General features: G+C 39.4%; 1 protein-coding gene across 1 annotated transcript in view; it reads left to right on the top strand.

The window, feature by feature from the left end:
* FIG4 (FIG4 phosphoinositide 5-phosphatase) overlaps window positions 1-4,357 on the top strand; it is a 73,993-nt gene extending 69,636 nt beyond the window's left edge. Inside the window, exon 23 of the mRNA XM_026726623.2 lies at window positions 501-4,357. Within this exon, the coding sequence (XP_026582408.2) occupies window positions 501-678 (178 nt within the window). The 3' untranslated portion in view covers window positions 679-4,357. The remainder of the gene's footprint in view (window positions 1-500) is intronic.
* Window positions 4,358-24,969: the final 20,612 nt, after the last annotated feature.

The following is a 24,969-nucleotide window of genomic DNA, read 5'->3' as shown; positions in this document are numbered from 1 at the left end:
AGATCATATAAGAATGTTTCCCTCTGATTACTAACTAACTAAATTAATTAATAACCGATAGACTGACCAACCAATCAACCAGCATATTATGTTCCAGGGCCATGAGAGGCTGTAGCAGCCAGAAGACTCCTGAAAAGTGTTGTGGTGTATCCTTCCATTTCATTAGGAATAAATTTTTTCAGGTTGTCTGACTACATCCTTTCCTTCTTTTCTGTATGCTGAAGTTTTGTGAGCTACAGTTTAGTAGCAGATATTTTGGACAGAGGAAGCGTTAAAAAATCTTCAATAATGTCACAAAATAGATACCACAGGGACAGTAAAACATTATGGCATATGTCACACACTTTTTTATATATTGCTATGTGAATAATTAAGAAAGAGAAGCCTTTGTATGGTATTGTTGATATCTATTAAAGGAAATCTCTGATTCGAATTTCTATCTTATCTCTTGAAATTTCTCCTGAGTTTAACATTTATTTTACTTTATTTACTTTTCACAGAACACCCATCTCTGCTTTCTCCCAAGACAACATTTACGAAGTCCAGCCACCTAAAGTGGACAGGAAATCTATTGAGATTTTTCATGCTCACATCCAAGCAAGCAAGGGTATTATGCAGCCTTTGGGAAAAGATGACATCTTCCTATACCGAGAGTATATTAGGAATAGATACCTATGAAAAAAATGCCAGTACTCATCTCCTCTAAATGTAACGATGCTGAAATCTTAGATAGATCTTGCCTAGGAAAGTTAGTACCTTGAATGCCTCTTATATGTATTTTTTTCTCCCATAAGTCCAAAGTAGACAGATGACTTATCTTTAATGGCTTTGTGATACTAATACAAGTAACTTCAAGTGTGAATAATTAGTTTGAAAAAGCTGAATATAACCTTTGAGAAGGATTGAGAATATTAAAGATTTTGATAAGCAGTATTACGTACAAATATAAGCGCACACACATACTGTATATGTACACACTTATATAGACATCCGTAAGTAAATTCATGTGCACACTTTGACATAAAGAGTGAAAAGTTGCCGTCAAATTAAACTGAACTTCAACTTTTATACATGGCCAAAATCCCAGCAACATGCCTAAAAAGATCTAAAAACATGTCCGCTATAAAGTAATTTTTAAAACTTTTCTATTAGAGGTCAGGGTAAGGGTAATTTTTATTTGATAAAGTAGAGTGGGGTTTTATATAAAGAAAGTGGATAATGAAATATCTGCAAACATGCAATCAGCTCAGAGAGCACCAAGGACCCCATAGTTTCTAATTTACTGTCCTCATCTTCATTAGGTCCAATTGATTAGAAAATAAAAGGAATGCTTAGCATTTTTTGTGCATTGCAAACAGGAGATTCTACCATTTGTGTTTCTGTGACAGCACCTCTTGCAGATCCAATCCCCCACGGTCTTCACTGAAACAAGCGCAGTAGGCATGGCACAAGACAATTTTGTTACCATCTATTATGAAGGCCTTCAAATTGTTCAGAGATGGATGTCAGTTTCTGTTGTCTTTGAATCACAATCATATGACCATGGGACCACTGTAAGTCCCCTCATTCATTAAATTTTGAATGGTCACTGAATGAGTGGTCATCATCTGAGGCTTACTTGTATCAATATGAATCTTTATAGGGATTGTGCACCAGATATAATTGTTTACTCTACATTGTCTTCTAAAGTAGAGTGTGATGTGTGTGAGGTAATCTATGAAATATCTGTTCTCTATTAATAATACCAACCTACAGTAATAATAGCAACAATAATTAACACAAAGTTCAGACCAAAAATAAAAAAATAAACAATATCCCAATCAAGGAGCTGCCATACAAACTAACGGTAAACAGCCAACCAAAGAACCACTAAGACGATTCCGTACTAACACTGAAAGGGCAAGCCATTGGAATATAAATTGAGAACAAACCCCACTCCTTACTAGCACTGATGGATTATATTACTTAGTTTGGGTAAGTTACAAATATTCTCCTTTATCAGACCCATTAATACAATGAAGCAACACTGTCTGGCCATAGAGGAAATTAGTGCAGCTTGGAAACAATTTACTGAAAAGTTGCTTACAAGATGGCTTGATATTAAAGCAGACGATATAGAACGCAACGAATTGTATTGGATAAAACAGAGAGTGACTGATTTGATTTTTAAAAAAATGCTGCATTACAAAAGCGATAAGGAAAAAAAACATGCTAAATCTGGCAAAATTGATTTACAAAGGGAACCAGCTGATGTTTTAACAATTAAAGAGGATTAAGTGTCAGGATTCTCCAGAAAATGGCACACCAAGTGACAGGATGAATTTTTCTCATGCCGACAAGCAACTGCTTTTGCTGCCAACGTGAGCTCTTTGGGAACATCTCCCCAGATTTGAATTGGAGCAACTGATGACTGTGTGCTTGCCTGGGAAGGGAAAGCTAGATGATTGCAATTATCAATAAGAGCGACTAGACAATTGGGTCTCTAGTTTTTCCCGTTACCATTTGATTTTTTTTTTTTTAGGTGTGCAGTTTTCAATATCATGTTTTGAACTTTTTTTCCTTTCCTTTTTTCTTTTTGCTTTTGACCTACATTTTTAATTCATTCTCTGAACACTGATTGATTTTATACCCTCTTGCTGGACTGTGAACTTTTTACCATTTTTTATTGCTTTGCTTTGGAGTCAGGAAACACTTTGATTTTTGCTGCGTGGAAGGCAACAGCATAAAGACTTTTCTCCTTGGTAGTGAAAATGATCTGATTTGATTTACATCTTCATCAATGTACTGCAAGGATTTGAAATTTTACTAGTTTTTAAAAGAACTTTGTTTGCTTTATTTTGCTTTTCTACATATTTCCGGTCTCCTTTTTTTTCCTCTGAAAAGATGACAATTTTCTTTTTTTATTTACTTTCTATCATGGGAAATATCTGAACTTTTTCTGCAAACATTTTGTTATGGAACATCTTCTTTTGTTTTTGAGAAAAGTTATCTACATTTTGTTGTGAAAGAAATTTGGATTATATTAAAAATCCAAATTAAGGATTAAAAACAAATTAAGGATTAACATTATACATTATATACTCTTTATAATGTCCACAAAAAGAGATATAAAAGAAAGACGAGACAGATCAATTTAATGTCAAAGCCTTCTTAGAAGCCTTCAAAAAATTGCAGGTTTGTTACAGTTTGTATTGTTTGTTACAAAAAATCTTTGTTGCAGAGATTGTTAATTAACAGAGTTGGAAGGGACCTTGTAGGTCATCTAGTCCAACCCCCTGCCCAAGCAGGAGACCCTACACCATTTCTGACAGATGGCAGCCCAATCTCTTCTTGAAAGTCTCAAGTGATGGCGCTCCCACAACTTCTGAGAGGAAGCTGTTCCGAAGGTAAACTGAATAATGTTTGTTGAAGAAAGCTGAATGGTATGAATTTAAAAGGCTTAGAAATGGCACTATATGCATCAGCAGTGAACTTCACTTTCTTAAGGAAACTGATGGAGATTGTGGAATAGATTTATTATACTCAATCAGAAGACAACTGTTAAAGAGATGTGGTTCAACTTGTATGAAAAACTACAGAACAGTAAGTGCTGTGGAGATACAACAGAGAATTATGACTTTGAGGAATGAGATGCAATTGTTGGAAAAGACCCCAATAATTTAAAGAAAAACTTTTGTTATTAAGGACCTATTGAAGATACTTGATCCTGGACTGATCAAAGATAATGATTGCAGTGGTTTATGGTAGATTAGAAGCCGTTGTGGACTTTCTGCATGTGAAATACAATAATGGCAATAGCAATAGCATTTAGACTTATATACCATTTTCACAGTGTTTTACAGCCTTCTCTAAGTGGTTTACAGAACATATTGCCCCCAACAATATGGGTCCTTATTTTACTGATCTTGGAAGGATGGAAGACTGAGTCAACCTTGAGCCGGTGAGAATCGAGCTACCAAACTATTGGCAGCCGGCAGTCAGCAGAATTACCCTGCACTACTGCATTCTAAACACTGCATTACCATAGATTGTTAATAGAGGGCTTTGAAATGTAGTAGTGTTGTTGGCTTTACCTGTTAACTTTTTAAAGTAAATAGATGCTAGGTCAAATTAGCTTAGCAAATAGAGCTATAGAAACTTATAAATTGTACACCTGTTTTGCAAGGGCGGGAGTATATTGTTGAAATGTATCAATATTCAACTGGGGGGGGCAATATATATGTATGGTTTTTTAATGCACTTTTTGTCTTCTTTAGTTTTTGCTTTTTTGTTTCTCTTTTTTCTGTTGAAGTTTGTATTTATTTTAGAAATAAAATTAAAATTAAATAGTCATACAAATAATAAATCAGAATAAAAACTTGGAAGGCCTTTCCTGTTGGGTTTATAAAAAGAAGTTGTTCAACTAATCAAACTGTTCCTAAGAGTAGACAAAGAGAAATTATTCAATCTATTCCTAAAAGAAGACAAAAAATGATAACAAATCAATTTCTGGGATGTTATTTGATGGGATTAAATATTATCCTTTGAAAAAGAAAACAGAAGATTTATAAAGTGAATGTATCTGATCAGGATTAAAATGTATCACTGTGGTTTCTTGTAGATATTAATTGGATTTCTTTTTGACCAGGGTTGAAAGGCTTTAAAGCAGAGGTGTCAAACTCAATTTGATTGCGGGCTGCATTAGGGTTGTATTTGACCTCGGGGGCTGGGATGGGCGTGACCAGGGTGGGAATGGCCAGCATGACATTACTTATGTTGGGGGGTGCCTGTGGTGGCACGACTGCTCCACCAGCAAAAACAGGCTCCTGAGCTCTATTTTTGGCTGCGGCGGCCGCCTGCAACCCACTGCCACTGAAAACAGAGCTCGGGTGGGGGCTCATGCTGCCCTTGTGAGCTCCATTTCCCCTTCACTGTTTCCAGGGTAGCCCTGTGGGCCAGATCTAAGCAGCCCGCGGGCCGGATCTGGCCCAAGGGCCTTGACTTTGACACCCCTGCTTTAAAGAATAGTTTATAAATAGGGAGATAATTTTTTTGTTTAATAGTTTAGAAAAAGATAAATTGGATTAAAAAATGGATTTATTTGATTGAAGATTAAAATATATAGTTACTATTCCTGATAGCTCTTTTGCTGATTAGGACTGAAATATTTTTTAAAGTATACTTTGATATTGATAAGTGATGAGATATGGGAAGATATTATTGAACTACCAAAAAAAGATATTACATTACTGTAATTGCTTATACTTATCTGGAAGGCAAAGGGAGTCATATCAGGCACAAGCAACCAGAACCATTTGTAAATAGCCTCAAGCTGAAATTTTATTGTTTATCACCTATGTTACAAGAATCTTACCAAACTGGTTTGCCTTCTCCTGGGAACAACCAGATAAGGTTTCATGGATTCTGTGGGAGGTCATGCTTACGGCATTTATAGTAATGTAAGGACTCCAAGCTTGGCCCTTGCTTGACTTCCCAGTCTATTTGAAAATTCCGCCAAAGTTGTCCCTTTCTCTCTCTCAATCGTCTTGTATTTTTTATTTTTCCAATATTCATATCTTCAGTAGTTTTTGTTAGTTTTTTATTTTTTTATTTATAAACTTTAATAAGTATTTAATAAGACAAACTAAAGGAATTGACTGGTTGTTATGGGGAAAACAGGAACAGGAAGCTATGTCGGATATGTTTGCTGCCCTGAGTTATTTGTAAAAATAAGAAAGGCAGGAAATTAAACAAATTATTATTATCTTCTGCAAATAACCCAAGGTGGTGCATATATCTAGTACTTTCCTTTCATTTTCCCCACAACAACAATTGTTTGAAGTGGGTTGGGCTAAGGGACAGTGAGTTGCACAAAGTCAGCCAATCACTGGGTGCCCAAGTCAGGATTAGAACTCACAATCTCCTGTTTTCTGCCCTGGTGCCTTAACGACTAGACTAAACTAGCCCACTCAGTTCATTTTGGCATATTATTCAGGGCAAGTTTGACAAACAGGTTTGGTAACTGAACTATGGCATGAACAAAACATTACTGTTCAATGAATGCCGATTATAGATGTTTCATATTTGAGTTGCAGAGATTGTAGTGAAGATTTTTATTCTCTGATTGAGGAAGAGATTAAACTAATTAATCTGCCTCTTAGAATCAGCCAGAATATTCAGAGAAGCTATGAAACCCAATGACATTTTGATTGGGTTCTCAGGAAGGAGCATATGATCATCATTGCCTTACCTGACCCAAAATTTAAAAATAACATTTAAATTTCATTTTCATAATTTGTCAGGGAAAGCTTGAAGATATAATATAATAAAGCCAGAACAAAAGCTCCATGTACCAAGCTTTAGTAATCCAGTAATGGTTAGGGGTCAAAGAATAATTTATCTGTATATGACAAATTTCCACACCTTCTTTTAGATAATATTTTTCTGTTCCCTTGATTTTTTTAAAAAAGCAGTATAATGGTGTGTTTTTCTAGGATTATTTACTATAGAACTAACTTGATTCTAATTAGGTCACCTGTCATCTGTTCACTTTCATTTGTTGCTCTATTATAAACTTTTCTACCATAATCCTTTTGTATTCTTAATTTTCTAAGCCACTCCAAACACCACATCCAAATGTGGCAAACCTTGTTGGAAATAGAGAACCATTATTCTCCTTGTGTCAGCTCAACAGTGATGAAGTTTCTACGTTTACTCAGTGGTAGAAGTGCCAATCAAAAGAAAGCGTCAATCAATATTGTGTGTCTCCTACCAAATGTATGGTATACATTAAAGCAAGATGACATGTGACTAGGAGGACAACAATGGGAAGTGTTCATGGAGCCACAGATCTGAGGGAAGCTCAGAATCTAAGCCTGGAAATGCTTTCATCTGTCAGGAAGGAAGGTTTAAGAATCATTTTAGGATTGGGCTAGGCTACTATTGATGAGATACAGATAACAGACTAGGCCCTACTTTTTAGGGCTGAGAGGGAATGAGTGGCCAGCTGACTTTGGGTCTAAGGTGAAACTAGAACTAACAATCTCCATGTTTCTCGTCCAGGGTCTTAATAACTACACCAAACTGGCTCTCTCTCCCAAATCCTATTCAACCATTTTTACTCCTTTTTTTTAAGCAACAGACCATGTAACTTTTAATTAGCATTTGTACATTTTAATAATTCTTCCATTTCTCCACCTTCAATAAACATTCTGCCAATGTACAAAGATTTATCTACTTCCTCTAGTTATTCATCATTTATGTGTAAGTTGAAATTGTTTGTTCCATTTTCCCTGTCAAATTCTTGGTCTTTAATACATTAATATTCAGTTCCATATTCCTCATTTAATTATACAGTCTAACACTGAATGAATATGTTGTATATTTGTGAAAGTAATAGAAAGGATATGGATTAAGTAGCCTGATTATGATTTATTAAACGTGCACATTTCCCAACTCCTAACAACTCTAAATTGGGTAGATTAATTTTGTAGAATAGAGTTGATACATACATGCCGGGAAATGGTGTAGCTTTTATTCAGATTGTTGAAGGGGGATGATCATGCGGAATTGAAATGTGTGTTATAAATGTTAGGTCATCATCATTTTAGCCTATCCACTGCAGGATGAAGGCCTCTTGCACATGTTTCCAATCAATACAGTCCTGAGCTTCCTTTTGCCCACAATATTTGCTGATGTCATCAATCCATCTTGGTTTAGATCTCTTTGGTGGACACTTTTTATCAAATGGGATCCATTCTATGACTACCATGCTCCACCTGCCATCAGTTCTTCTTGCTATGTGACCAGCCCATTTCTATTTCAATTCTTTTACTGTCATGATGATATCGTATACTTTTGTTAGTTCTCTAATCCATGTGCAAGTCTTTCTGCCTTGTCTTGTAGTGCTGAGCATGCATCTTTCCATGGCTCTTTGTGCTATTCGTAGCTTTTGTATACCTCCTAAAAAAACGGATGAACAGAAAGTCACAAATGCTATAAAAATGCTGAAAATGGTAAGGGGTGTAACTGAGGGGTGTTAAATTCAATTTCATTAAGGGCCGCATCAAGGGTTGTATTTGACCTTGAGGGAGGATAGGGTGGCGTGGCCAGGTTGGGCGTGGCCAGCAAGATGTCACTTGTGTTGTGAGTACCTGTGGTGTCCCAAGTCCTCTACCAGAGAAAATGGAACTCCTTTTTTGCTGGCAGAAGCACCACTGGCCAGTCCTTCGCTGTTTCCAGGGCAGCCCCGTGGGCCAGATCTAAGCATCCTGCAAGATGGATCTGGCTCATGGGCCTTGAGTTTGATACCCTGTTGTAACTGGAGATGGTGTAAGAAGAAAAACAATAACATACAGCTCATGATGTGGCTATGTCATTTGTATAATACCGGTATGAGTGTACCAGTTGACCCACAGAAGAATGTTATTATTGATCTCTTCCATTGAATGGAAAAGTGACAAGAAACAATGCAACAAGTACAGGGGAATTCCATCTTCTCATCCTATCAATTGCTACAATTGATTGATTTTCTTTTGGTATAGAGTTATTCTCAGCGAGAACAATCAAGCCATAAACTTGCCTTCTACTAGAATCGGACAGCTCCAGAGGTTGGAATTGAAGACCTCTACAGAAACAGGACACCTAACAAGTGCTCAAGCATCCCATGTCAATTTGCCAGGACATCCTCTATCCATTTGCTCTTCACATACACCCCCCAAACAGTGGTGGGATTCAAAAATTTTTACTACTGGTTCTGTGGGCTTGGCTTGGTGGGCATGGCTTGGTGGGCGTGACAGAGGAAGGATACTATAAAATCTCCATTCCCATAGCACTTCAGGGGAAGGTTACTGCAAAATCCCGTTCCCTCTCCACTCCACTGACCTGCTTTCCAGCTCCATTCTGTGCAGTGCAACAAAAGAAGACCCAGCCGATCAGCTGGAACTCAAGAGGCAGAGAATAGATGGGGGCAGGGCCAGTCAGAGATGGTATTTGCTGGTTCTCCACAACTGGTCAGAACCTACTGAGCACCATCTGTGCCCCCAAGTGTTTAAAGATTCTGTATTTTTAACCTTTTTCAGCAGTTGTGTTTTCAATGAAAGTGTTGGTTTTTAACCTCACACTGGTTAATCACAAATTGAGTTAAAATATTCAGTTAACATATCTGTGACCTTAAGGTGTGCTTTTCAAGTTAGTTATTGTCACCAATTGTTACTTTCTCTTTCCTTCCTAAGATCCTATATGCCAAAACTGGATGTCAGTTAAGCAGAAATTATTCAAGTTTAAATTATCAAGAGAAATTGCATTCTATTGTACTTTATGCTGCTTTCGATAACATGGCTATATCTGGTTCTTTGTATTTAAATTGTGTTCATGTTAGTTTATTCTAAAATAAATCATTCAGAAAAAACCTGCTTTGGAACAGCATTCAATGGTGTCCTTGATGTTGTCTGGACTTGCTTGTTCACTTGCAGAAATTTTCTTACCCGATTAGTAATCTCATCAGTGCTCTAGCACATTGTCAGGAAATGGAGTGTATGCAAGCGAACAACCAAGCTCAGAGAACCCCAAGGCCTCTGCAGTTCAACCACAAGCTACATATAGATTCTCTTGAGAAAATATTATCAGATGCTATTGGTAGTAAAAACAGAAGTGGTAAAATCAAATTTCTCTTTGGCAACATCCCTATGAACGCTGCTTTGCTTCACCTATGCTAAGCCGTGCTTGGTAGAGAAACCCAATCATCCAGATGCAACTAAGGCCATAAAGCATTGGTTGGTAAACCATAGTAGCTTGAGTTCTCATTGTTTCCCATCATTAACTAGCAATACCATAGTTATGGGAAATATATATTTTGCAGGCAGATTCAGTCTTAGCTATCTCAAGGATTTTGCACATGTCTTGTAATGAATTATGCAAAAGACCACTGCCATAGAGCCTGCTGCCAGATGCCAGGTTCTAGTTCTGTCTTAGGCCCAGAGCCAGCTGAGTGCACTTGGGTCAGTCACTCACTTACTCTCAACCCTTAGAAGGAAGCAATGGCAAACTAATTCTGAAATCTCAGGAAAATTGCAGGGAATCGACCACATAGTTGGCAGAAATCAAGACTAACTCAAAGGCTATGTCTTTGAGATCTGAAGAGCAGGGGTGAGGGGTCAGGGGTGTCAAACTCACGTCAACACAGCGGCATCATGTGACATGTCGGGACTTTGTTCCCCTTCACTAAACTGGATGTGGGCGTGGCCAGTGCATGATGGGCCGGGAGTTTAACAGCCCTGCTCTAGGTGCTAAGTTGCTCTCTTGAAATGTTTAGGACTGCAAACTTAATGCTATTGTTTTGGATAGCCATCTGGATTATAAATATATAGGAGGGCTTGGCATCAATATAATTTATAAATAATAAATAGCATGGATAAACATGATGTTGCTTGACATTACTACCCTGCTTGCAAGTTTCTCAGGACAACCACAAGACAAAATGCGATCTTATGTATTTTGGTATGACCAGAAAGACAATATTTAGATAAAAACACACCTCTCCTAAATCACACACATTCTCATCTTGTTATCAATCATGCTGACAAATCAATTGCACAGAAGATCGACAAATAGAGCCATCATCAGGAAGTTTTTTGTACAATCATAATCTGAAGAGACTTTTTGAAATAAGATATATATTGTATAATACAACAATAGACAGCAAAGAATTTTGTTTGTTATCCATTTTTAAATAAAACTATTAATTCAGTTAGAAAATGGGTACTCTTGTTGTTTTTTTCATATTCCAGATTTCATGATATAATTCTGAGTTAAAATATATGTATATATTTAAAAGCATTTGTAATAGGGAAAGTAATAGCTAAAATATCGGAATTAGCAAAGGATACATGAGAAAGTGAAAATGAGCTTTCTCATTTTAAATAGGCAAAAAGATACTTATAATGTATGGACAAAATCTTGTGCCATCATTGATTTTTCAGTTTTCTCCATATTGTTGGTCATTTTTCATACCTGGTGACATTATAAATGTGTTCAGTCTTTCAATCCCAGATCCAGACTTTTGATTTTTTTCCCCAATTTTATCCACTGAAATCCCTCACTATGGGCATTCTATATGTTGACATTTCACATTATATGAATCCTGCTGAATTTCTAAAACAATCTCAAAGGACATTCTGACACATACTTCATTCGAAATTATGCCACAGAAGGCAAACACTGATTCAATTTTTATTGTTTTATTTCTCTATTGAGAGTTAAAAACCGCAGAGCCTTAATATCAGAAGGCCACTGGAAAAATAAAGACAAATCACTCTGCTTGTAGCTTTTTCTTAGCTTGCATCTAAAAAGAAAAAGGTTGTTTTCTATGAAGGAGAGGTGAGCATTTTTTTCTGGTCATCAGACCACATTTTTTTAAAATTTAAGTTTTTATTTGCCTTTTGAGGGTCATGATGGTGATGAAGTGATGTTAATGAGAAGGACATGGCTTTGGATCACCCGACTGCATGTTCCAAATAGGCATTGTAAGTCTATCAAAAGCTTAACATATACCTATGTGATTTCTGATGATGAGGTTCATTATCTGTAGGTTCCCTGCAGACTGAGAGTAGCATATATGGCTTGTTCAGAGTTAATGCAGCATACGGGTGGGCAACCTTTGTTGGTGTAAAATTGATCAGGGTGATGGGGCATGATCTAGGTCAGGGCAGCATATTAAATCTGAAGGATGCTTTAGAATATGCAGAGATACTGTCAAGGTTGATTTGCAAAGCGCATCTTCCCGCTTGCAACTTGACAAGCTAACCATGGATCATAAGCTTCCTAACAGACAGGAAGCAGCAGGTGAAGCTAGGCAGAATCACATCTGATACCTGTACAATTAGCACAGGGCCCCTCCAAGGCCGTGTGCTTTTTCCACTTCTCATCTCCCTATATACCAATGACTGCATCTCAAATGATCCATCTGTTAAAATACTGAAGTTTGCAGATGACACAACAGTGATTGGTCTCATCTGAGATAACGACGAAACTGCATACAGACAGGAGGTTGTACAACTTGCTTCATGGTGTAACCGGAACAATCTGCAACTGAACACACTCAAAAATGTAGAAATGGTGGTAGACTTTAGAAGAAACCTTCCCATACTACCACCTCTTACAATGCTAGACAACACAGTATCAACAGTAGAGACCTTCAAATTTCTAGGTTCTATTATATCACAAGACCTAAAATGGACACCTAACATCAAAAACGTCATCAAAAAAGCACAACAAAGAATGTTCTTTCTGCGCCAACTCAGAAAGCTCAAACTGCCCAAGGAGCTGCTGATACAGTTCTACAGAGGAAATATTGAGTCTTTCATCTGCACCTCTATAACTGTCTGGTTCGGTTCTGCAACCAACAGGACAGACACAGACTTCAGAGGATAATTAGGACTGCAGAAAAAACAATTACTACCCACCTGCCTTCAATCGAGGACCTGTTTACTGCACAAGTCAAAAAGAGGGCTGTAAAAATATTTACCAACCCCTCACATCCCGGACATAAACTGTTTCAACTCCTTCCCTCAAAATGACACTATAGAGCGCTGCACACCAGAACAACTAGACACAAGAACAGTTTTTTCCCAAAAGCCATCACTGCTAAACAAATAATTCCTTCAATACTGTCCAAATATTTACAAAGTCTGCACTACTATTAATCTTCTCATCACACCTTATCACCCATCCCCTCCCACTTGTGACTGTATGACTTTAACTTTGTTGCTTGTGTCCTTATAATTTATATTGACTGTTTCCTAGTATAATTTGATTGCTTATTGTACTCTATGACTATCATTAAGTGTTGTACCTTATGATTCTTGACTCTTGATGAAGGTATCTTTTATATATACTGAGAGCATTTGCACCAACGAATTCCTTGTGTGTCCAATCACACTTGGCCAATAAAGAATTCTAATTCTAAGAGAGGAGGGCACAGGTATGATTGGAACGTGTGGGAAGCTGGGAGAGAAAAAAGGAATTTACATGAGTGTTTGCAACCCGAGAAAATCTCGGAATCCCAAGATCAGACACCCAAGACTTTGAAAGGTGTGTAGACTGTTTTCCCCAAATAAAATGTTTAACCTGGATTGGTGGACAGTGGACACTGGGCAGCCCAGGGTAGGAAAAGGTTTTTTTTACTATGCTGCACTTCATGCCAAAACCTTTGAACAAGCTTTGCTTCTTCTGTGCCTGTATGGATCTGTCGGGAAAGTTTTACTCTTGGTAACAAGTAAATGTCCCAGGAATTCCATTTGCTGTTAGGACAGTCTCAAAATGCCATCTCTTTTTATCTGTCAACCGTCCCGTTGGCCAACGGGACGGTTGACAGATAAAAAGAGATGGCATTTTGAGACTGTCCTTACAAAGGACAGTCGTGTGAGCTCAAGAAAAGATGCAGCTGCTTTAAAGTCATGGAAACATCTGTTGACCTTTCAGTTCCAAGAACTGTACAATTCTTGTGTGCATTAGTGGATGGATTAATGCTTTACTCATAAGTAAGACCAGGATTTCCTGCATTTTACTGGTTTTGTGACATCTCCTTACTGTATATGAAAGGCAACTGAATGGCTTAAGAGCTGCAGAAGACTCTGCTTGGCATATGGAGGCCACATTCTAGAAATGGGCAGGACCAGCACCCTTTGGCAAGTTTTCCTGGGAGGGAGAGGATGCAGATGTTGGCAGGACCACATTGCTGTGAGTTTTTCATTATCCGCGCTGTCCTGCTGGCAAGGCAGTTGCATGAGTAATTGTTTAACAAGACAGGGCTTTTCAGAGCGTACAAAAAAATCCCTATCTTATTTACCTTCTTCTGGCAATGGAAACACTAATTCACACCCTGGAACAGGCGACCTGCTGCAAAGTCTGCCTTTCATTTATTTGTCCAATTGCTAGAAAAATACAGCAACCAAAATCAATTTCACTCAATTGTTCCTCTTCAGAGTTTCAGCACCAATCCAATCTTGGCCTGTGTAATTCACAGGAATACGTACCAATATGAAATGTGAACTCCAGTTAAAAAGAGGCAATAGCTTGGTGACAGAGCACAATTCAGACATGCAAACTTCACCCCAGGTTTAAACTGTGGCACCTGGGACTGACCTGCCCCAATTGTGCTGGCAGAAAAGGCATGTTGCGGGTCCCTTCAGTCAAGGAATTCCAGCTGGCAGGGTCCAGGACAAGAGCCTTTTCTGCTGTGGCTCTTGCCCAGTGGTGGGATTTGAATTTTTTTACTATTTGTTCTGTGGGTGTGGCTTGGTGGGCATGACAGGGGAATAATACTGCAAAAGCCCATTTCCTCCCCATCCCACTAACCTGCTTTCCAGCTCCGTTCTCCTGTGCAGGGCAACAAAAGAAGACCCAGCCAATCAGCTGGGACTCAGGGAATAGATGGGGCAGGGCCAGTCAGAGGTGGTATTTGCCGGTTCTCCAACCTACTCAAAATTTCCGCTACCAGTTCTCCAGAACTGGTCAGAACCTGCTGAATGCCACCTCTGTGCTTGACCTTTGGAACATCTTACCTCCAAAGTGAGACCTACTCCCTCCTTTCTGACCTTCCATAAAGACTTGAAGACCTGGCTGTGCCAACTAGCTTGGGGCCCCAATGGGCGATTGTCATGCTGGAGGTGGTTGATGGATCCCTCTGCCTCACTCCGCATCTTCCAACTATAATATTTTCCTGATTATAATGCCATTTTATTATTTTTAGAAATATTTATGCATTATGGTTTTATAGTCAGGCTGAATAGTCAAGACCTTGTTGATGATCCAAACTCTGTCAAGGATCTTGGAGTACTCACATCTAATGATCTAAGTGCTAGAGCCCACTGTAACTACATAGTCAAAAAGGCATTAAGAGTTGTTAACCTAATCTTACGTAGCTTTTTCTCTGGTAATATTACCCTAATAACTAGAGCATACAAAACATTTGCTAGACCAATACTCGAATACAGCTCATCAGTCTGGAACCTACATTACATATCTGATATTAACACAGTTGAGAAAGTCCAGAAATATTTCACAAGAAGAGTTCTCCACTCCTCTACTCGTTGCAAAATACCATATGCCACCAGACTTGAAATTCTAGACCTAGAAAATCTAGAACTATGCCGCCTTCGGTCCAATCTAAGTATAGTATATAAAATCATACATTGCAATGTCCTACCTGTCAATGAATACTTCAGCTTAACAACCATAACAACACAAGAGCAAACAATAGATACAAACTCAAGGTTAATTGCACCAAACTTGATTGCAGGAAATATGACTTCAGCAACAGAGTGGTCAATGTCTGGAATACTCTACCTGACTTTGTGGTTTCTTCCCCAAACCCCCAAAACTTTAACCTTAGACTGTCTACTATTGACCTCACCCCTTTCCTAATAGGTCTGTAGGGGGTGTGCATAAGAGCACCAATGTGCCTACCATCCCTGTCCTATTGTTTCTTTTATTTTTCTTATATGTATCCATGTATTCTTAACTATGTTTTTACTTATACCTATTATCTTGTAAGCAATCGACAAAACAAATAAAATAAATAAATAAGCTTTCAAAAGTTGTAAGCTGCCCAGAGTTGCCCTGAGGTGAGATGGGTAGCAAACAAATTTAAGAATTAAATCTCAAGGTAGAGCTGGAAACATCTCTGTTTGAAGTAGCAGAGAGTTCTAGTGATCATCAGTATCTCCCAGGCTTCAAGCATATTGATGGCTGGCTGGCTGGCTGCTGCTTGGAAATTCACTGGGTGATTTGAGGTCACTTAACTTGTCTCAAGCCAGCCTATCTCACAGAATTGCTACTGGGATAAAATGAAAAGAGTTTCCTGTGGAGGTCATTTTTAACTATTCTATCAGAATAGAAAACATACAGCAGGTTGCAAAGAGCCCTCAGATACACAGCATCAATACTGGGTAGCAAAAGACGATCCTTTCAATACACTTACTATACCATTTTTTCCTTTGAAAAAAAAAAGCCAGCTAGTCAAACGTTAGGCTCCTACAAAAGAGCAAGACTCTTCTCCTCCTATTGATGTTGTTGACAGAATCCCTTAGACCTTCCAAAACTAACAGAGTTAATCCAGCCACAAAATGATTGTCTGTCCATGAGCTAAATGCCAGCAATCTGTCCCATCTAAGACAAGAAACCTGGAATGCAACCCAATTAAATCCTGAGTATTCTGGAACAGGGGTCTCCAACCTTGGCAAAGCTGGCTGGGGAATTCTGGGAGTTGAAGTCCCCCTGGCTTAAAGTTGCCAAGGTTGGAGACCCCTGTTCTGGAGGACACCATTTTCTTGGCAGATCCATAATGTGACATTTTTTAAAACCCAGAGCTCCACATTTCTCGTGGATTTTGTCCAACCCTAAGGGCAAGAGGATGTCCAGGAACTGGTCCTGAAAGACTGAAACAGGTAAGCAAGCTGTAGCAGCAGGCAGCCTCTAACAATTGTCCAAAACTAATGCAAAAGTCAGGCTTGAGAGGATCAACAAGAAGAATAAATTGCCAACCAGCAGCGAGGTGTCATTTTTATAAAACTACTGAAATTTCATACCCAGTGTTCCAGCAGTTCCATTAATCCCTCCAGGATTTCAGAACATTTCAGAAATGAGCTTTATACTAGAATCAAATCTTCCTTCCAAGAGGGCCAATTAATTGGTCTTTGGCTTGGTCCTTGCCTCTGCCATAGGACTTAAAAACACCTATACTCAACAGAGATTCTCTGAGGTTTTGTTTACAGTTTGAGGGTCTAATAATAATAATAATACTTTATTTGCGGTCACAGACCAAAACACAAGTACAACAAAAGAAGAACATGGGAAAATTAGTCATGAACAATTGGCCACCAAAAACTTGACTAAGAGGAATTACAGCGTTCTACTCTGATGGTTACAGCTCTTTAAAAAAAATTGGAAACCTGAGAAGTGATTATGATGTTTTTTTTTGGGGGGGGGGTGTCTATTCTGTTCTCAGGTTGTGGGGAATGGCTAAACCTCATTCCCTCCAGAATCTGCTGTATGCAAGCAAGGAAGCTGAGCAGCCTTGACATCAGGGGTGGCCACAGAGAGGTCAAAAGAGTCATGTGATTGCATGTAAAAAAAGGAAGGGATTCAAATATGCAGCTCCGCCCCTGCTTTTTGACTATAGAAAATAAATGTTCAGCTGTTAGGGCCGGTACTCTTCAATATCTTCATAAATGGTTTAGACAAGGAGATGGAAGGGGAACTCATCAAATTTGCAGATGAAACCAAGCTGGCAGGAATAAGCAACACTCCAGAACAGCAGTCTCCAACCTTTGTGGCTTGGCAGCCCGGTTGGGGGGTAGGAGAGAGGAACTGGACTGCTCGAGCAGTGGGCTGGTGCAAGTGCACATGTGCACACACTGTTCCATTCACACAAGAGAAGTCTTTGGGGGCACCGTTTCATGTGCCTTCGGGCTTCTCCATACCAAAAGGTTTTGCAAAGGGACAGAATGCCTGAAACAGCGTCAAACTGCTCCCACAATACCTTTTGTCTGTTTTCAAATACTTTTGGCATGGAGAAGAGAAGCCTTTGGAAACACGGTCTTGTGCTCCTTTAGATTCACCGAGGCTGCCCGACATTCTAAAGCCAATTGGGTGTCCTGCACCAGCAGCCTTGGTGAGTCAGCAAAACTGAGCAGGTTGCTGTGATGACCCAGAGTATATCAGAAATATAACAAAACTCAAAACTTACCTAAAAGTCCCTTAATGCCTTCAACTTGGCTTCACTGTTTAATTGTTCACAGTGGAGGAGTAAACTATTTTCAAAATAACATTTCAAAGGAAAGAAACACAGTTCAAATTCAAAGAGCCAATAATGAAGCAAAAACCAAAAACAAACCGCATTGAATAAAATTCCTTGACAGACCAGGATAGATAATTGGCAACTTCAGGAAGATAACCAGGTACAGTCCATTGGAAGAACGCCAACCAAGATAAACCTTCTTTAGGAATAAAACACTAAATGGTCTCCAGTGTCTGTTAGCATGCAGGTCCAAACTCTTATGCAGATCTCACACCTGCAACCCATGAAGAGGATCATGGCCCTCTCCTCCCGAGTAGACCATGTTTTACCCTGATCCTCTCCTCCCTGCGTGCCCTAGGATGGATAGGGGATGGGCCTGGGTCCTCCTCTGACTGCTCAGAATCAGTCTCCTCCAGGGGCATGACAGGTTGCACTCATCACCATTCAGCCTTTACTCTCACTGCTCCGCTTTTGGAGTAGGTGGCTTGATAGCCCGACAAGGGGGTGAGAGGGGAACCAGTTTGTGGGAGCAGCAGGGCAGCACCCATGCGCATGGGTGCAGATCCACTCACCCAAGAGGGAAGAGAAGCCTTTGGGGTGCCACTTGAGTGAGTGGAGCTACATGCACGCTCTGGCCCACCTCTCACACTGAACGGTTCTGGATAGGCCACGGCCTGGTAATGGGCCACAACCCATTACCCTGCTCCAGAAGATGGACTCAAGATAAAGAAGGTTTTTGACAGACTGGAACATTTGGCCCTATTTAACAAAATGAAATTCAAGAGTGAGAAAGTAAGACCCTAAATTTAGGCAAGAAAAACCAAATGCACAAGTATAGGCATAGAAGAGGTGGTACCTGACTCAATAGTAGTAATCGCAAGAGGGATTTGGAGTCCTAGTGGACAATCATTTAAATACTGCAGGTGCCAAAAAAAGCCAACACAGTCCTGCGCTGCATTAACAGAGAGGTAGAATCAAGATCATGTGAGGTGTTAGCACCACTTTATACTGCTTTGGTAAGACCACACTTGGAATATTGCATCCAGGTTTGGTCACCACAGCATAAAGAAGATGTTGAGACTCTGGAAAGAGTGCAGAGAAGAACAACAAAGTTGATTAGGGGCCTGGAAGTTAAAATATATGAAGAACAGTTTCATGAATTGGGCATGTCTAGTTTAATGAAAAGAAGGACTAGTGGGTGACATGATAGCAGGGTTCCAATATCTCAAAGAAGAGGAAGTCAAGCTATTCCACAAAGCACCTGAGGGCAGGACAAGAAGTAATGGATGGAAACTAATCAAGGAGAGAACTAACTTAGAACTAAGGAGAAATTTCCTGCCAGAGCAATTAATCTGTAGAATGACTTGCTTCTAAAAGTTGTGGGTGGCCAACACTGGAGGTTTTTAAGAAGAGATTGGACAGCCATTTATTTGAAATGGTAGGGTCTCCTTATTAAGTAGGGGGTTGGACTGGAAGACCTTCCAACTCTGTTTTTCCATTATTCTTCTTTTATAACCCTAATCTCAAGAAAGAGTGGAAGAGAAGGAAAGATGTGCCTGAGAAAAAGCAAAAGCAATTTTCCCGAGCCTATCCATTTTGGTTATAAAAATGTAACTTTAAGTCAGAGGGAAAATTGAGAAAAAGATTGTTGGAAGGCAGAAGATCACTATGAAAGTTGAATAAAGACCGATGGTGCATTTGACCTTGTGGGGATGAGGCAATGCTTGGAAAGGCAGATTGCAGGATACAGGTCAACAAGAGCTGACCGCCAAACCTATGCTGGTTTCTCTGAAAGATGGAGATAAGAGTGAAAGTGCTGAATTGGGATCCAGAAGGAAAAGAGGAAAAGGGAGAAGAGTTAAATTGCTCCTAAGCCTAAGCTCCTAAAATAGAAAAGTGGAAATGGAAAATATCACTTCCCAGAAAGGAGTAGTGGAAATCAGGAACCAATGTCCAGCAGAGGTAATGGGTCAATTATCAGTAACTGAGGTTAAACATGCTTGGGATAAACACATATTCATCAGACAAGAAAAATTAAAAATAAATAGTAATTATTATTAAAAATAATAAATTAACTAAAAAGACAACAAAAACAGCAAGAAAAAAACTCAAAGGGCAGACTTGATGGACCACTAGGTCTTTTTCTAGGAAATCTGGTACAAGAAGAATTTACCTAGGTAATCACTGAATCACAGAGTATCAGAAATCTGTAACTAGAATGCACTGTCATGTTTGATGCTTTGTTTCCCAGGAGCTGAGTCTGCTTTGTTGCGTCTGGTAATTGCCTCTCACAACTGTTCTAATGAAGTTTGCTGAACTTGTGAAAAGCAAACTCGGTTCTTGTATACCTTTCTTCCATCATAAATTTGGGGTCCTTCTGCCCAGGGTGGATCTGTGCCCAGGATCCCTGTAAGCATTTTATGGCAGATTAATGATTAAGCCACTGCTTGTGAATTTTGTTTTGTTTTGTCAGCAGCCTAGTGCTTATTTCACCCAGTTGTAATTGTTTTGGGCATTTGCCCATCTAAAATTAAAAGGAACTTTTCCTTTTCCTATATTTAATCCATCTGATTTTTAAAATATAGTCCTGTTCTTAGGTCTCACAAAAACTCGGTCAGCAGTGGAACTACAATAGTCATCATCATCATCCCACAATTTACTGCCAAGTAAATGTCTGAAATATGAGTTCTTCATTTGTTTCAAAACCAGTGTTGAAGAGAGGATATTGGACCACAACATTCCTTTCCCTTGGAAATATGGAGTTGACAAGTAGATATACTACAGGAGGGAGGCAGGACCACATGATGTGATTACTCCCAGAGAAGTCCTGGCTGGGATGTGGGGGCGGGGGGGGGGGAGTATGGCAGTAGCAACATTAAGATTCCTGCTTTTAAGTTCCATTATACCAACTTCCAGCCCTTTGCCTCAACGTAAGTGTTCAAACTGCTGAGGATGAATATGGGCATTCTGTGACTAGTGAAAGTCTGGCCTCCATATTTTTCAATCCAGTGATCTTTGTAGCTGTAATTATAGTGACAAAGTTAGCTCCAGAACTTTTAGATCAATGTGCAATGGCAGATTATTATTGGGCAGTGTTTTAGTCACAAAGGAAATGATGTTTGATCAGATCAGCCAATTTATACATTTAGCCCAGTATTGCCTGTAAAAGAAATGAGCAACTGCTGACACTCAATACTTTGCAGGCGTTCAACTTCCCAAAAAATTGGGATGGGGAGGGGTGAGGAAAGACAAGAGGCAATGTTTTTAATCCTATCTATTCTGGGCAGGTTCTACAGGGCACAGAATTTGCACCTTGAACTATACCGATTGCCACTTTTATGTCATCTGATAGTGCAGAAAAGGATGATTAGAAGATCTTAAAACTTCCTGTAAACCCATCTGCCTGTAAGGTATTCCTGTGCTTTACAAGAAGAGCTACAATCCTTTTTTTAAGCATCTATCAGGAATGGATCTATTATAGCAGGGAAACTGAAAATCTGCTTTGTTGCACAGCACTTTCTCCCAGTAGGATAAATAAGCACCACACACAACCTTAATCTTATTCTGTGCGTGCTCTTTTTAAGCAACTGAGTCAATCAGCCTTCTCTTACTTGCAAAATCCCATGAAACCAGAATACACATGGTTGGTTTTCTACTTGTTTGTTTTGATTGAAGACTATGGTTGGCTTTTGAGTGTCAGACTGGAGATGCCGTAGCCAAATTTGTTCATAGTAAATTCAGAATTAATTACTATTGAATTAATAAGTTGACATGTCTACTATTTTCATATTTCCCCCTTCTGTCTCATTATAATTTATATCGGGAGGGACTCACATCCCTGATGTAAGATAAAGGACAAAAGACACCGTGTTTTCCCCAAAATAAGACCTACCCCCAAAATAAGCCCTAGTGTGATTTTTTAGGGTGGCCCTAATATAAGCCCTACCCCAAAAATAAGCCTGGGGGATGGATGTGGCCAGCACGAGAGGTGGCGACCGTGCAGGGGCTGATAGTATCTGACAACAGTCACAGCCCTTGGCACAGTGCAAATATCAATAAGTCCGAGTGGGGAGGCAGAGGTGGGGAGGGGAAAAGACAAGCGATCCAGATGTGGCTACCTGACTCATGGGAGGCTCATGGGAGTCTTGAGCGGTGGCACCGGCAGCAAGTGGAGGCAGAGGCATGGGGATGGGGGAGGCAGGCGATCCCAATGCCCCATGTGGGTACCTGCTCGGCACGGGCACATGCAAGCCAAGAGATGGTAAGATGGAGTGGGTGGTGCATTGGGATTGTGTCTGCCTCTTCCTGGCTCTGCTGCACACTTTTCTCCCAGAGGGAGATGAAGCTTCATCCCCTTTGCAAGCAGACAAAGCTTGAGCAAGCTGGCAGGAATAGCTAACACTCAAGAAGATAGGCTCAAGATCCAGATGGATCTTGATAGATTAGAACACTGGGCCGTATCTAACAAAATGAAATTCAATGTAGAAAAAAGTAAAGTCCTACACTTAGGCAAGAAAAACCAAAAGTACACATATAGACTAGGTGGAACCAGGCTCAATGGCAGTAACTGTGAGAGGGATTCCTGGAGTCTTAGTGGACAACCTGCTAAATATGAGCCAGCAGTGTGCAGCAGCAGCCAAAAAAGCTAATGCAATCCTAAGTTGCATTAATAGAGGGATATAATCAAGATCAAGGGATGTACTAAGACCACCCTATAAAGCCTTAGTAAGACCACACCTAGAGTACTGTATCCACTTTTGGTCACCACACTATAAAAAAGATGTTGAGATTCTAGAAAAAGTACAGAGAAAAGCAACCAGGATGATTAGGGGACTGGAGACTGAAGCATATGAAGAACGGTTACAGAAACTGGGCATGGCTAGTCTAGTAAAGAGAAGGACCAGGGGAGACATGATAGCGGTCTTCCAATATGTGAGAGGCTGCCACAGAGAGGAGGAGGGGGTCAAGCTATTTTCCAAGGCACCCAAAGGCCAGACAAGGAATAATGAATGGAAACTGAACAAGCAGAGATTTAACCTGGAAATAAGGAGAAATTTTCTGACAGTGAGAACTATCAACCAATGGAACAGCTTGCCCTTGGAAGTTGTGGGAGTGCCATCACTTGAGACTTTCAAGAAGAGATTGGACTGCCATTTGTCAGAAATGGTGTAGGGTTTCCCGCTTGGGCGCCGGGGGTTTGGACTAGATGACCTACAAAGTCCCTTCCAACTCTGATTATCTGTTATCTATCTGTTATTTTCCGTCCGGGCCAAAAAGTGTTTGGGCAGCTACCACCAGCCTCACCCTGTAGTAAGACACTGACACAATTGGAAGTTCAGTATGTATGGTTCATGATTAAAATATGCTATACTTTGGTAAAACTAATCTACTTATATTATGCAATGAGCATCTTCAAATCAAATGCAAAATAAGAGGAGGCAGAATTAATAAACCATAAATCAGCTCTCAGCATTTATCTCGTCAGGGGCAAGGGTGTTACTATCTTATAAGTATGTTTCATTATAGGCTGCAAGAGAGTGAAATGCTGATGTGTTTAGATTAATTAATAGTCCATTAATAATTGGAATAGATTAGTTCCTTGGTTAAGCTGTTATCCTACTGCCACATAGGCTGATGGGAAGTTCAGCAACTATTTCCTAGAAATGCAGGCAGCCAAAATACTGACAGCAGGTACTTATTTAGCCAGTAGCAAATAGTATAGAAGCCACTGTTAAAAACAATTGTACAAATGAGGTTGAAGGCACAAGGCATAATGTAAATTTATTAAAGATTAATAACCGCAGTAAATTATTCACTTGAAAATAACCCAAAACCAACAGATCTGTTGTACATTTCAAAGGCAGTTAGAAAAATGATAAGAAGCTTGGCTAAATCTGCTTTTTTTAAAAAATGTATTTGCATTCCCTTTCAATTCTATTGGAGTTTCTTGTTGTTCTTGTTGTTGTTGCTAACACCTGTCTTCTGAGTCTACAAAACTAAATAACTTACAGTTGGCTCCTAATGTACATCTTAAAGGATTCACTTGTCTTATGCAGATGTACTTGTCAGGGCTTGGTTTTCAGTTATTTTTTAAATTATATCAGTATATCTAAAGCTTCTAAGGTATATGTTTCAATATATGGATTCAATCACATCTATAGTAACTCTATCATCTGCCTGCCTGCCTGCCTGCCTGCCTGCTTGCCTATCTATCTATCTATCTATCTATCTATCTATCTATCTATCTATCTATCTATCTATCTATCTATCTATTTCTGAAATTACTGATAGCAGAGAAAAATCTTTGGTCAATCAATGTCTTCCCAATATTCTTGTTTCAGGTGGTGGCCACTCTTAAAGAAACTGCAATTGAATACCAGCACAATCACACTCTTCAATATCTGTTGTTACAATAATATTTTCCCATATGTGACATTGCTCCACAGATACAGTACATCCAAGAGAGCTATAGAGATTGAGCTAGAACCGAGCCAACCTAGATTAGAATCTGTCCTCAGCCACACATTCATTCCATTAAACATAACCCATTTTTTCTTCCTCAACCTCAAGTTTCCTCCTTTCCAGTAGAGTAGATAAGGTCTTGCAGGATAGCATTCAAAATGGCAGGCAGAGAGTGACTCTGGATATTTTCAAGCAAGTGAAGACTATTACAGACTGGACCTAATCTGGGTCTGAGAAGGTAGATTTAAAGCTGTTTTCAGTATGCTTAAGATTGAATGGAACCTGAAGAAATCAGGAACAGCTTACAGTCTAGTTCAGGGCTGTCAAACTCGCGGGCCGTGGGCCAGATGCATCACACAGTCTACGCCCATATCTGGTTTAGGGAAGGGTGAAAAGTCATGATACATCGCATGATGCCGCCGTGACGCTGTGAGTCGGACACCCCTGGTCTAGTTGGTAAGATTTCAGTTAATACATCTATTGTGATTGCCATATTGTAGGTCTTATTATGAATTTCAGGGGAAGGGAGGGATTTAGGAATGGATCTTCCTCTTGGAACACAAATGTCAGATTGTGTAAAACTGTCAATACAGTATTGTCAGTTTGTTTGCTTAACATGGAACATACTCTGAAAAAGCAACATATGTGTTCCCATATCCATGGGGAATATCTTTATTACTAAGAAAGTCCATCAAAAAACTTTCCCATTCTCTTCTCTCTGCCCTCAGTAT

This window comes from Pseudonaja textilis, chromosome 1 (genome assembly GCF_049901715.1).
Source record: "Pseudonaja textilis isolate UNSWEBS1 chromosome 1, rPseTex1.2, whole genome shotgun sequence".
Taxonomy (NCBI): domain Eukaryota; kingdom Metazoa; phylum Chordata; class Lepidosauria; order Squamata; family Elapidae; genus Pseudonaja; species Pseudonaja textilis.
The sequence above is the reverse complement of the archived record's forward strand: the minus strand, read 5'-3'. Positions and strand labels throughout refer to the sequence as shown.